The sequence below is a fragment of the Antechinus flavipes genome, chromosome 4 (assembly GCF_016432865.1).
Source record: "Antechinus flavipes isolate AdamAnt ecotype Samford, QLD, Australia chromosome 4, AdamAnt_v2, whole genome shotgun sequence".
Classification (NCBI taxonomy): domain Eukaryota; kingdom Metazoa; phylum Chordata; class Mammalia; order Dasyuromorphia; family Dasyuridae; genus Antechinus; species Antechinus flavipes.
In genome coordinates, this window is record NC_067401.1 from 384,956,286 (window position 1) to 384,969,771 (window position 13,486).

Sequence of the window (13,486 nt, forward strand, 5' to 3'; positions counted from 1 at the left end):
CAAGGGTTAACAAACCTGATGACAAACTGCACTATTTTCAATGACCAGAAAATGAATCATCTCTGAACACTTTACACAGACACCTATTGGTCAAGCCAAATGCAGCTTCCATCTCTTCTTTGCAAAGCTTTTAGATTTAGGGGAATAATTTCCAAATCAATAACAATGCCATGGGAGCACTTGATTGTCAAGTTTCATTGTATTAGCTGCACTGTTCCCATTATGTTTGCAATATAATGTCCTATGTTACTTACCTTAACAACATATATGAATTTCACCTCTCTCACACAATTTTTACCTTCTTTTTGCATCCCTCAAAACAAACAAACAAACAAACAAACAATAAATAGCTGAGGTGGCTGCATCTTTTCAGAAAGCTCTAAGATCAGTATCAATAGCTAAAAACTCCAAGCTCGTACACATGGGATAATGGCGCCACTTTGTGAAAAGTTCTTTCGTGGACAGAAACTCAATGCACAATTTTTTTTTTTAATAGTAACAAACCCCACAGCAGCCCATTTATTGTCATAATACCATAAAAGATCAAAATAGCTTGGAAAAATGTGAACCACTATTTTAGCCCAACAAGTGTAACTAAGAAAAAATTGTTGCCTTCTGAGTGTCTTCCAACTTCACTGACCATATACTTCTAGTTAGAGACACTTTGAAGTAGAGTAATGTTGTCTCCTTTTAGCATGATCCGGCCTGCAACATAGATTAAAAAAGACGTCAGAAATCAAGAATCTCTCCCATAGAACTTCCTAATACTTAATCAGAATTTCAAATCTGTAGCATGAGAGGGTCTGAAAAGATTTTTTTTTTTTAATATAGAAATTTTTTCTTCTTCCTCTCACAAGACAAAACCTTTGTAACAAACATGCATAGTCAAGCAAAACAAATTTCCACAATACTAATGTGCAAAAAATTTGCTTCATTTTACAGTCTGAGACCATCATCTCTCAGACTAAAGTTTCTTATTCTTCATGGAATACATTCACTTTTGATTTTTCAAGCATTTAGAAACATGAAAGCACTTACATGAGCAAATGCTTTTATGAGGTAATTTCAAACATGTGAGTAGATATTCCTTTATGAAAATAAATACCCCAAATGCTGAGTTGGATGGTCCATTCTTAACTCCTTGCAAAATTTACATATATAATATACAAAATTTAGCTTTAATTTAAATAAAATCAAGGCTCTAATAAAAACAACCTAAGCAGTAAGAAACAAAGTTAAATCTTCCTACGACTTCTCAAAAACAAACCTTACATAACTATGTGTGTTGGGAGAAACTTTAAGGAGAGGAAAACTTAAAACACGAAATTCAAAGACTCATTTTTAGCAAAGGACCATTTGATAAGAGATGAAATTGACATGAAACCTGGAAGTGAGGAGACATGGATAATACTAAAGGGTTATCAATAATAAGGCTCTGATTTAATTATACTTTCTCAATGGCTGAAATGAATCTTATAATCATTATTAAATAAGTTAAGGAATGGCTTTAAAAAAAAAAAGGGTAACTTCTGCAGCATCATCAAGTTACTTTTTGGGAGGTGGGGAGAAGGCAATCAGGACTAAGTGACTTGCTCAAGATCACACAGCTAGAAAGTGTCAAATACTTGAGGCTGGATTTGAACTCAGGTCTTCCTGACTCCAGGGCTGGTGCTCTATCTACAATGCCACATAGCTGTCTCAAATCACCCAAATTATCTAAAATTCAATAAGGCTGTGTATAATCTTACCAAGTTGTTTCCTTGACTTTGTTTTAGAGTGAATCTCCTCTGCATCATCCAATACAAGATTCATATACTCATCAAAACCCTAGATGATAAAATAAATTGTCATTTAAGATTTTTAATAGTTTATAAATCAAATAAAACTTATTATGATCTTTTTAGGAAGAATTATATTCAAATTATTCCAAACATATAAAGCTATGTTGTTTTAAGACACATTATTACAACCAAAGACAAATACTTTTATGAGTTAATACAGAACTGGTTTTTAACATAACACCACTGGTTTTTAAAATGAAACGGCAAAGATCTAGAAACTTCAGTGACTGCTACTCAGAAGACATCTATTCCAACCACTACTCTTCCACATAAATTAACTTACCTTCTTTTCTTTTAATCAAGGACACAACCTTTTTTTGAGGAAAAGACTCTGTTGGCTGTCTGGCAAAGTCTATAGAATGTTTTTCACAATTAATTAAGAATAAAAAGGATCACATGTGCAAAAATGCTTATAGCAGCTGTTTTTTTTGGTGTCAAAGAATTGGAAATTGAGGGGATGCCTATCAATTGGGGAATAGCTGAGTAAGTTGTGGTATATGAATGTAATGGAATACTACTGTTCTATATAAAAAGATGAGTAGGCAAATTTTAGAAAAACCTGGAAAGACTTCCATGAATTGATGCTAAATGAAGTAAGCAGAAACGGGAGGACATATAACACATTAACAGCAACATTATATAGTAGTCAACTATGACAGACTTAACTCTTCTTAGCAAAACAGTGATCTAAGACAATTCCAATAGAATTGTGATGGAAAATGCTATCCACACTCAGAGAAAGAACTATGGAGATTGAATGCAGATCAAAGTATACTATTGCCACGTTTTCTTACTCATGGTTTCTTTTGTTGTAACATGTAATCATGTTCTAAATTTTCTTTTACAACATGACAAATAAGGAAATGTTTAAAATAATTTTATGTGCATAAACTGGATCAAACTATCTTGCACAAAGGGGAGGGAAGAGAGAAAAATTTGGAACTCAAAATCTTATAAAAATGAATGTGGAAAGCCATTTTTATATGTAATTGAAAAAAGCAAAATATATTAAATGAAAAAAAAATTCTCAGAAATTTTTAAATATTTAAAATACATGATTGGAAATAAAAACCAATTAAATTAAAATAAATTTTTAAAGCTCATGGATCCCAGATTATTCCTACCTAACCCCTTATTTATATGCTCAAGGAAATCAAGGTATTGTTTTCTTGTCATTCTATTCCTCACCTCCTACCCTCCCCCCAAAAAAGCTAATATAGTGCTATATACAGAGTTAGCTCTCAAATCCTTGTTCTTTTAAGGATTTGTGAACTTAACACACCTGTGTCAAAGACTCTTTTCCATGGTTTGACTTCTGATTCTTTTCACATCTTTTTTTATTATATACTGCTGAAAAAAGAGCATAAATTTCAGATACTTACAATTATGCAGCCCTCTATTCGCATATTTACTTGCTCATATAGCCACACTTGAATTCGGGACCGCTGAAATAAAGAGGCAAATTTTTAAAAGACAAAGAAAAAAAGACACCAAATCTATCATCATTATCCACATATGCAAATGTGATTCAGTGAAATTCAATTTCCCAAAAGTGATTTTATAAAATATCAGAAAACATTTTAAAAATGTAATTGATGCCAAGATGTAAGGTTAAAATTATTTCCAAAGAAATTTTCAACTTGACACAGTACTGAGATTATACATGCTATGATTTCCTATGATCTCGGGTCTTTGAGCCACAGCATTTTTTTTAATGGCAGATCAGACTTATTTTGCCTTGTAAAATATAAACATTTCTCTCAGAGTTCCCTGGATTCTTGAAAAAAACTCAAAATATCTCAGACTTATTTTGCCTTGTAAAATATAAACATTTCTCTCAGAGTTCCCTGGATTCTTGAAAAAAACTCAAAATATCTCAGGACCTCATCAGTCCTATTGAGCAAAGAGACTAACAATCTGAAACAAAGTTTCCCCCAACACTTTTTATATCATACTAGCTTGCTAAAGCAACTGGAAATGATTCAGATTCTTTTTTCATGTGGCAATAAAGGGCCATAATCTCAAATCAATAATCTTAATTCAGTGAGTTCAAAGGGTTATTAAAATTTTCTCAATCAACACAGCTTTTTGTTCAATGTATGCAAAATAAATAAACTTAAGTCTAATGAAGCCATTAAATCAGGGATTTTTAATTTCGGGTCTATTTGAATATTCTGATAAATTTCAATGTGTCTTATTTTATGCATTCCACACTAAGAAGACCAGATGTGTTACCTGGCACAAAAGTATTATGATTCTTGTTTATTGTTTTTACGTTTTATTATTTTGACCTTATTTGGAGGTTTTCTTGGCAAAGATAGTAGACCGGTTTGCCATTTCCTTCTCCAGCTCATTTTAAGGATGAGGAAACTGAGACAAGTGACTTGCCCAGAGTCACCCAACTAGTACGCGCCAGAGGCCAGATTTGAACTTCTTAAGATGAGTCTTCCTGATTCCAAGTCCAGTTCTCTATTCACTGTACTACTTGCGAAATGAAAAATTTTCATTCTTATTTTTAATTTGCTTAGTGACTAAGGGGAAAAAAGCATTTTGTCAATCGACACAGCTTACTCTTTCCACTCCTTTCCTTTTAAATCCCGCATTAAATACAACTACCAAGAACAGAGTGAAAATGTAACAGGTTATTATAAATGCATGTCCTGTCTACTGAAAAAGTTTTATTCTAAAATAAAATGAATTAGTTTTGGTTATGCTTCAGAAGTTCATAATAACATCATTTGAGAGAGTACGTTTGTAGGATGATTTGAATAGGAGAGTCAGTCTTACTTTGGAATAGTGTAAGACTTCAGGGAGGGTGGGCTTCTCGCCCTACTGACGCAACGACCCGAAGTACTCGATACCTCCCCGCCCTCCACCGCCAGCTGCTACAATGACCCACTGGGTTCACACAGGGGTAGCGAAGCTTCATTCTGATATCCTGGGCTGTAAGCTTATGCTTGCTACAATGATGCTTTAGACCCCGGTGTCGGTCCTTTCCCTCCCCCGCTTAGCTTTTTGTTCGCGATTTTACGGACGAAATCCTACAAAGCTCTTACAAGAAGTGAATGACCACCAGCTAAGCATATTCACCCTGAATCTTATTTACTTTTTCCCATTAGGAAAAGCAACAAGGAGCTAAACGATGAATGAAAGTGTCCAAATTTTCACTTACATTTTGGAGATATCTGAAGATGAGGTTCTGTCCCCAAGTCGTTAAGGGAAAGAACAGCACACCCGCGGTGGGGGGAGGTCCTCGAGCTGGGGTTTGGGATGAGTTACTAAGCGCACGCAGCCCCCCCTTTCCCAAGGCTTCTCCCGGAATCTGTTCCCGGGTGCTGCACGCACTGCCCGAATATGCACCAATTCGGACTGGGTGGGCGCGAGCAGAGGAAGAGGAATGCCCGCCGTTCGCGCCCACGTCCTCCTGAGGCCCCCCTGCCTCTCATGCCTTCCCGCGCCCTGGCCTGCCGGCCTCCCTTTCCAACCCATGCAGGCGGCTCCTCACACCTGGCCGAGGTGTCCCATTGGAGGAGCACGGGCCGGGAGGCCGGCTTCTCGCGCTTCCCGCCCTCGCGCCTGCCCCTCCAGCCATGACCCTTCAGCCGCCCCGACCACAACACCAGCAGAGGATACGATGGGCTGCACCATCACCTTCTGCACCTTCTGGCCCTGGCCACGGTACGCCATGGCGGGAGCGTACAATGAGAGTGCTAGGCACAGCGCGCCTCAGGGAAACCACGAGCGGAACCGGAAACGCAGTCGCGTTGCACGCCGGGAGGTCCCTCTCCGCAACGACGACTTCCGCCTCCACTTCCTCCGGGCTGAAACTCGGTCCTAGCTCTTCTTCCCTTCCGCATTTCAGGAAGCGGAAAGGGGGGGGGTGGAGGAGGGAGGAGGAGCCAAGGGCTGTTTTCACCACTGTGCCTACAGCGCTCTCTACGGGTAAGGAGGAGAAAGCAAAGCCCGGTTCCGTTTCCTTCCCTACCCCCACCTGGTTACGGCCTCGCCCAGCCCTCTTCTTTAGCCTAACCTATTAGAGCCCTAGGCTGGCTTCGCCGCCAGTCAGGAGGCCAGAAGGAGATCCTATGATCTCACCCCTGGTTCTGGAAATTGGATCACGGAGCGTGCCTCAATTGCATCACTAACGATTAGAAAAAATGCAAATTAAGACAACTCTGAGGTACCGCTTCGGACAACCAGGTTGGGTACCAAGACAGGAAGGGTAAATGGCAGATGCTAGTGGGGATGTGTCGGGGGCTGGGAGCCATGGCCAGAGAGACGTAACATACCTTTGAATCCAGCAATGATCTGCGCCGCAGAGAGATCCAAGAGAATGCAAAAGGACCTGTCTGTACACAAATGTTTATATTGGACGTTGAGAAGATATTAGGAAGTGGCTGAGCAAGTTGTGGCATATGATTGTGATGGAAAGCTCCTATTCTATAAGAAATAACAAGAGGGATATTTCGGAAAAATCTGGGTAGAACTATATGAATTGATGCAAAGTGAAATGAGCCAACTTAAGAGCGGAACACACGAACAGCAATCGTGTTAAAATGACCAGCTGTAAAAGATTCGGTAACTGGTACAAGACGGTTACAAAGAACTCACAAAGAAAAATGCTATGCACCTCCAGAAAGAGAAAACTGGTAAACCTTGAGGACAGTTGAAGCAGTTTTTTTTTTTTTTCTTTTGCTTTTTGTGTGCGTGTGTGCAATATAGTTAATATGGTAATATTTCTTGCATGATTTCATATATATAACTGATATCATTTCATATATATAATTGATATCTCCATGTCTTTGTGCATGGAGGAGGGGCTGAAGAGAGGGAGAGAATTTGGAATTTTTAAAAAAGAATGTTAAAAATAATAAATAATATATTTTTTTAAAACTACATAGGTACTTGGAGTAATCGCCAATTAATATGGCCATGAGTATTTTAAAGGAGTTAATGACGAAATTGATTAGCCACTGCCTTTGGATTGGTTTCTCAAGTAAGAATCAAAGTCTACTGATATTAGCCTATAAGAATTAGCCTATATGAATCTAACATGAGGGAAATTATGAATTATGGATATAGCACAATAATGATTATAGCTGTGCATATTCAAATGTAAATATCTATATATGTATATATGTATGTGCATATATAAGCATATGCACACATATAATTCCTTCTTCCTAGTAAGCAATATAAACTCCTTTACATTACCCAGATATTGTATGGCCCTTTAAGAAGGAAATATATATATCATAGAAATCATACACCAGACACTATGAAATTGATTGCAAAGTCATGGTTTAAGGGGCTCTACAATAGTCCACCAGGGTGTATATATATAAACGCATTCCCTTGGTTGTATTTTGCTATAGTTTACTTTTAAATTTAATAACTTTGTCCTGAAATTGTCCATTCAAAGTGGACACATCTATATCTATATGAATAAAACTGAATCTCTTATTACATATCTCTTGCTTTAAAACAAACAATTTCACACAAAAAAACTATAGGGGCAGCTAGGTGGCGCAGTGGATAGAGCACCACACTTAATACTTCCTAGCTGTGTGACCCTGGGCAAGTCACTTAATCCCAATTGCCTCAGGGGAAAAAACTATAATAAATTCAACATGTTATTTCCAAAACTTGTTTATGTTTCCTTCCAACTTCCTTCAGTTCCTTCTGTTAATTTTTGAAATTATTTCAATGACTGTTTCTTTTATTCTTTTTTGGCATCATTGCTGCTATTCCCTTTGCCCTCCTTCTTTTCCCCTTCCACTTAAACATTGAAAAAATAAATCCTTGAAACTAATAAACATGATCAAGCAAAATAAATCCATATCACAATCATTTCTAAAAATGTGTGCTCTTTCTGGACTTGGTAATCACTTCCCTGTAAGAAAGTAACATACTTCATTTTAAGTCCTCTAGCGACATACTTGTTGATTGCTTAGATGAGAGTCAAGTCTTTCAGTTGTTTTACATTATAATTTTTTTTGTCATTTATAAATTATCTACATGGTCTTACTTAACTTTGCATGAGTTTCATACTTTTGTATTTCTTTAAAATTATCTCTTTCCACTGGGACACTAATACCTATTTGGTGGAATTGTGAACAGATCCAACCATTCTGGAGAGCAATTTGGAGCTATGCCCAAAGAGTTATCAATCTGTATGGCCCTTTAAGAAGGATATACTTTTTGATCCAGCAGTGTTTCTACTGGGCATATATCCCAAAGAGATCTTAAAGGAGGGAAAGGGACCCACATGTGCAAAAATGTTTAGGTAGCCCTTTTTGTAGTGACAAGGAACTGGAAACTTGAGTGGATGCCCATCAGTTGGAGAATGGCTGAATAAGTTATGGTATATGAATGTTATGGAATATTGTTGTCATATTAGAAACAATCAGCAGGATGATTTCAGAGAAGCCTGGAAAGACTTACATGAACTGATGCTGAATAAAATGAGGCAGAATCAGGAGATCATTGTACACGGCAACAACAAGATTATATGATGATCAATTCTGATGGACGTGGCTCTCTTCAACAATGAGATGAATCAAGAGCAGTTCCAATGATCTTGTGATAGAGTCATGTACACCAGAGAGAGGACTGTGGGAACTGAGTGTGGTTCATAACATAGCATTTTCACTCTTTTTGTTATTGTTTGCTTGCATTTTTTTTTCCAGTTTGATTTGATTTTTCTTGTGCAGCAAAATAATTGTATAAATATGTGTGCATATATTGGATTTAACAGATATTTCTACCATGTTTAACATATATTGGCTACTTGTCATCTAGGGGAGGGAGTGGAAAAAAGGGGGGGAGGAATTGAAACATAAGGTTTTGCAAAGGTAAATGTTGAAGAATTATCCATGCATATATTTTGAAAATAAAAAGCTTTAATAAAAATTTATAAAAAGAAATTGTCTCTTTCCTTATTTCTTGTGGAACAAAATTTTCCATTACCTTCACCTACCACAATTATTTGATAATTTCATAGTTGATGGATACTCCCTTAGTTTTGAATTCTTATTTTCCCTTTTAATTGCCCTTTCAGAACCAAGATATTTGTTTTCTTGCAACTATCCTTTCACTAGAGACAACTAGTGGTTCAGTGCATTGAGTACTGAGTCTGAATAGGCCTGAGTTCAAATTTAGTCTCAGACATTTTCTACTTTATGACCCTGGGCAAATCACTTAATCTCTGATTGCCTGACAAAATGGATCCACTGAAGAAATAGGAAATCATTCTAGTACCTTTGCCAAGAAAACCCCATCTATATCTGCTACCATGACCCACTATGCTTACATAGGAGTAATAAGGATGAAAGAATTTTTTGTTATTGGTTTTTGTTTATTCTATTGTTCAGAATAACAATATTAAAATTTAATATTATCTCTTATATAAGCTATTTTCCTTCAAATTTTTTTCTCTAAAACTTCCATTTTTAAAAATCTCTTGCTTCATTCATATTCATATAATTCCAAGTGGAAAATACATTTTTCTCTGATTCTTATTATCATGGAGTTTCTCTTTAATGTTGAACTTTTGAGTATTTTAGATTTACAAAAATCTTTATAGTAATTGATGTCTTTTTATTTACTAAATCTCCAGCCTTAGTTCTTGAACTGGGATATGTCCTAGGGCCAGATTTTCCACTGTTGTGCTTTTGGTTGGGGAGTCAGTTCTAATTTTGCCTTGGGTATTTGTGCTGACCTCCATTTTCCTGGAATGTGAGCACTGGTAAGTTTTAGCTACTGCTCGGATTTTGGTTCAGAGTACTGGATTTTCAGAATGTTCTATAGCATCTCAATAGAGCACTGAGGACCTCAAAGATCCTAGGTTTGAGGTATCTCAATCTGAGCACTCCACCCAGATTGATCACTGCCATGCTGTTATAGTAGCTATCTTGAGCAAACTGCATCTTTATTAAATAATTTTTAATGAATGTGTGTAATTGGTCATTTAAAAGAATGCCATTGTATATACTTCTTTAAAGCAAAAAATCCCACCCCATTTAATGTTTTGTTAAATTATATTTAAAGTGAGGTATACATATACATATATTTCATATACAGTATATCTATATCATAGGTAAAAAGAGCTTAATGTTTGGAATAATGAAGCAAAAACCAACAAATTCACACCAAAAGTTCTAAGTTCTTTGGCAGAGGATAAGCTTTCCTTTGTTTTGAATTTAATTTCATTATAGCATCTACTACAGTGCATTCATAGAATAGCACTAGGATATTATGGAGTTTAGAATTTAAGACAGAATATTTTCCCTTCAAGGCTTACATTCTAATGGAGATAAGATGCACATATTTATACATGTACTATATGTAATAGCTAAATAAAATTAGATATTACAAGTTCCAATCTAAAAGGAGTTGAGAATGAAGTATTTGAGAAATATCAGTATGGACTCTAGTGCGTCACATGTTTATCTCTTGCTTGCTATGTATAAACCTGTCTTATGGTTCTGTCATTAACTTGTGCTTTTCAGGGGAACAGATCTGTGATTTTATTGGTGTAGGAAAATACTTATGAAGTAGATCAGTAATTGTTCAAGAATAGAGGTTCATCTGGCCAGAATCACTTAACTAGTACAATCAGGTGGTAACTGTTGCTTCAGTTCTGTGCTCTCACAAAATTTTAAAGCTTGATTGGATCTTAAATACCTACTATGTACAAGTCATTGTGTTAGGTGTAACAGTGTATTCAAAGATGATTAACATCTTTCTCCTCAAGAAGCTAATTCTATTTCAAACTGAGGGTGTTGAACTAAATGAACTCAAAGATGTCTGATAGATCTCTTTATTAGAGATGTATATTTTGGCTCAAATATAAAGCAGTAAGTATTTTTTACATACATAATTGAGGGAAAAACTAAATTAATGAAGCAGTTAAAATAGGTTGAAGGTACTGGGAAGACCTAAAGTGTTATTTGAACTAGACCTTTAAAAAGGCTAGAACTTGATACATGGAGACAGAGCAGATTTTCTGAGAAGTTACAGGCATTTGCCTGTCACTTCATTGAAAATATAATTCTTACTAGACATTTGATTTTGGGTAAGTCATTCAAATGGTCTGCCTCAATTTCCTTATCAATAAGACAGGATTAATAGCCACTGTCTCACAGGATAATTGGGAGGCTAAAATTAGATTATCTATAGTGTTTTTGCACACATTAAAGAACTATATATGCTGGCAAACTATTAAGGAACTCTACAATTCATTTTTTAATCAATAATCTCTTATTTAGCTGCTCTTAAAGAAATATTTTCTGAAAGTGCAGCACATATTCATCCTAATGACCATTTCTAGCAGCTAAATTATAGACATAGTTTGGATATTTACTTGTTTGCTTACATGTAATCATTAAAGATTTTAGGGAACAAATCCAAGGCATTTATAGTTACATTAGGGGATAATTTGACTCGGGCATCTGCCATATCAGATGCACTGATGTGATGTTAACAGTTTATATACAAGTCACACTGCCAAGAATTTCCTACACCAGTTTTATTTAAAACACAAATATATTTTTCTCCGTAATGACTAATGGTTCAAATGATGCTGAACATGAATGATTCAGACGCAGATTAATAATACAAGTGCTTTAAATAGGATACAAACAAAATCATAAAAAATGAAAAGAATAAAATGGTTATTTACAAAAGGGATCAGAGATCTCTATGCAGACCTCAGAAATGAAATGCATAAGAGGGAGGAGGCGGTAATGAAGCCAGAACATTCCATTCTTGGCCTTGGGGAGGGGTCCTCATACAACAAATACTTTCAATTGCAGAGGAAGGGGTGGGGATTGTGTTTTAAATATATAAATTTCTCTTGTTTGTGCATAACCATTCAGACCTCAACAAGGCCAAATTGGTAGTCCTGTGGCATTCTCCACCCTCCCATGAGATTACATGAAGTTCTCCTTTTGATGAGCCGCCTACAACAGCAGTTCCTTAGGAGCCAATATGATAGGTGGGTCAATTTTCCCTATGGGAACCAAGATAACCACCTACAATGAATTATAAAAATGGACAAGTTTTTTTTTTCCTTTCTTCAAAATACCATATGAACACAAATATTTACAATGCAATATATCTCCTTCTGAGAACACAAGCCTGAATAGGCTTATTCTAGCACAAGTCTAAAATCCTTGAGGGGATGCAGAGAGGACATCAAGAAAAAAAATCAATTCAGAAATAGTAGGAAAAATCATCTACAAAAATGGAAGGTACACAATACACCTCCAAAGCATCTCAACATCCCTGTTACAGCGGGGTTCAGTGTATTGCTATAGTTCACATATGAAAATCAGCAGCTGATTTGGCTTCCTTTCTAGGTGGTTAAGGGTAGAGAAATCCTGGGCAAGAGAGTTTGCTGGAACTGCAGCAGTACAGATTTAAAAAACAAAAAAGCATAACCCTTCACACAACTTCTGGTGATTCTATGCCAGTGGTGGTGGGGAAACTGTTAGAGGGAGGGAGAAAAACTTTCATGCTGAGAAGAGGGTTCTTCTAATCATGTCACTTCTTGTGAAGAAACCAGGGGATCCTAGCAACAGTAGTTCTTGGGACCACCGAGGCACTTTCAAGCAAAAAATAAAAATTCTTTTAAAATTACAGTAGTAATAAATAAGCATTTGCTAGTTAGAAGCCTTCAGAGTAGCAGAAGCACCAAAACTCGGACCTATAAGAATTGTCCATGTTATTCTGGTTTGCTCCCTGTAGCTGCTTAGCCCTCTCTAAAGCTATGTTTACAGTTTAAATACATTGTAAAAGGACAGACAATGTAACAAAGGCTGAGTGTATTTTGCTCAGTGGCAGCATGAAATTTGGTCCTTAAGAGTAGTAGCAGCTGTCTTCATCTTTTTCAAACTCCAATAACCTTTCATGTATCCGTTTATACACACAACAAAGAAGACCCAAAGAAAAAAGCCAGAATTAACAAACATAGACCTTAAAGCTTTAAGCTCCTTTATGCCCCCCTCCCCAACCCAATCTCATCTCTACTTTCTCTTTTTTTTTTTTTTTTAAAGTGGGAGAAGGAAGGGACGGGGGTGGGGTGGGGTGGAGGGTGAGACAAGGAACTGTATCTCAAAGCTAAACAATAATAGACAGGATGGCTGCCCAAAGGCCTTCTCTTTAATTTGACCCACAGGAGGCCCAAACAAGTATAGATACTTCTGAGGTATGCTTCTGATTGGGACAAATCCTGGCCTAGAGAAATAGTCACCTCAGGCAAATGTTATAATAGATGAAACGAAATTCAGTTTTTTTGTGAGTTTTTTTTTAAAGTGAGCTTTCACCACTTTCAGCTATCAATCATTTCTGAAAGCTCAAGTAGAAGGTCATCTTCATCCTTTCCAGGATCCAGGTCAATTTCTGCTTCTAATTTTCCTCCTGAGATCTCCCAGATCAGTTTCTCAAAATCATCTTCCACAGAAAGGGGGGGCTTTCCTGAAGAGGCAGAGCTGAGCCGGCGGCTTTTTGTTGCCACTTGGGATGAAGAAGGACTAGATACTTCGGGTGGTGATGGATCAGAATCAGCTTGGCTTGGAAGCAGATCAAGACTATGAGAAGAACAGAATTCATCATTACAAAGCTGTCTGGGCAGAATCACTCAG

The 13,486-nt window shown here is 36.7% G+C and overlaps 2 protein-coding genes across 4 annotated transcripts in view; both read right to left on the reverse strand.

The window, feature by feature from the left end:
* Window positions 1-469: 469 nt before the first annotated feature.
* On the reverse strand, window positions 470-5,639 carry SNRPE (small nuclear ribonucleoprotein polypeptide E). The gene is made up of 5 exons (XM_051998576.1): window positions 5,475-5,639; window positions 5,014-5,040; window positions 3,224-3,286; window positions 1,749-1,827; window positions 470-705 (listed from the first exon to the last, which is right to left on the reverse strand). Exons 1-5 carry the CDS (start codon window positions 5,526-5,528, stop codon window positions 650-652), a joined length of 279 nt encoding a protein of 92 aa, XP_051854536.1. The 5' UTR covers window positions 5,529-5,639; the 3' UTR covers window positions 470-649.
* A 5,716-nt stretch (window positions 5,640-11,355) lies between these two features.
* ZC3H11A (zinc finger CCCH-type containing 11A) overlaps window positions 11,356-13,486 on the reverse strand; it is a 38,969-nt gene continuing 36,838 nt past the window's right edge. For all 3 annotated transcript variants that reach the window (XM_051998574.1, XM_051998573.1, XM_051998575.1), the window contains one exon: window positions 11,356-13,432. In XM_051998574.1, coding sequence (XP_051854534.1) covers window positions 13,174-13,432 — 259 coding nt within the window. In that variant the 3' untranslated portion in view covers window positions 11,356-13,173. The remainder of the gene's footprint in view (window positions 13,433-13,486) is intronic.

Excerpts from the sequence above, each read along its gene's own strand:
- SNRPE (XM_051998576.1), bottom strand. The coding sequence starts at position 5,528 with ATGGCGTACCGTGGCCAGGGCCAGAAGGTGCAGAAGGTGATGGTGCAG. Across the intron at positions 5,041-5,474 it reads AGGTGATGGTGCAGCCCATC|AACCTCATCTTCAGATATCT; the intron begins GTATCCTCTGCT and ends ACTTGGGGACAG. Across the intron at positions 706-1,748 it reads AAAGTCAAGGAAACAACTTG|GCCGGATCATGCTAAAAGGA; the intron begins GTAAGATTATAC and ends TCTATGTTGCAG.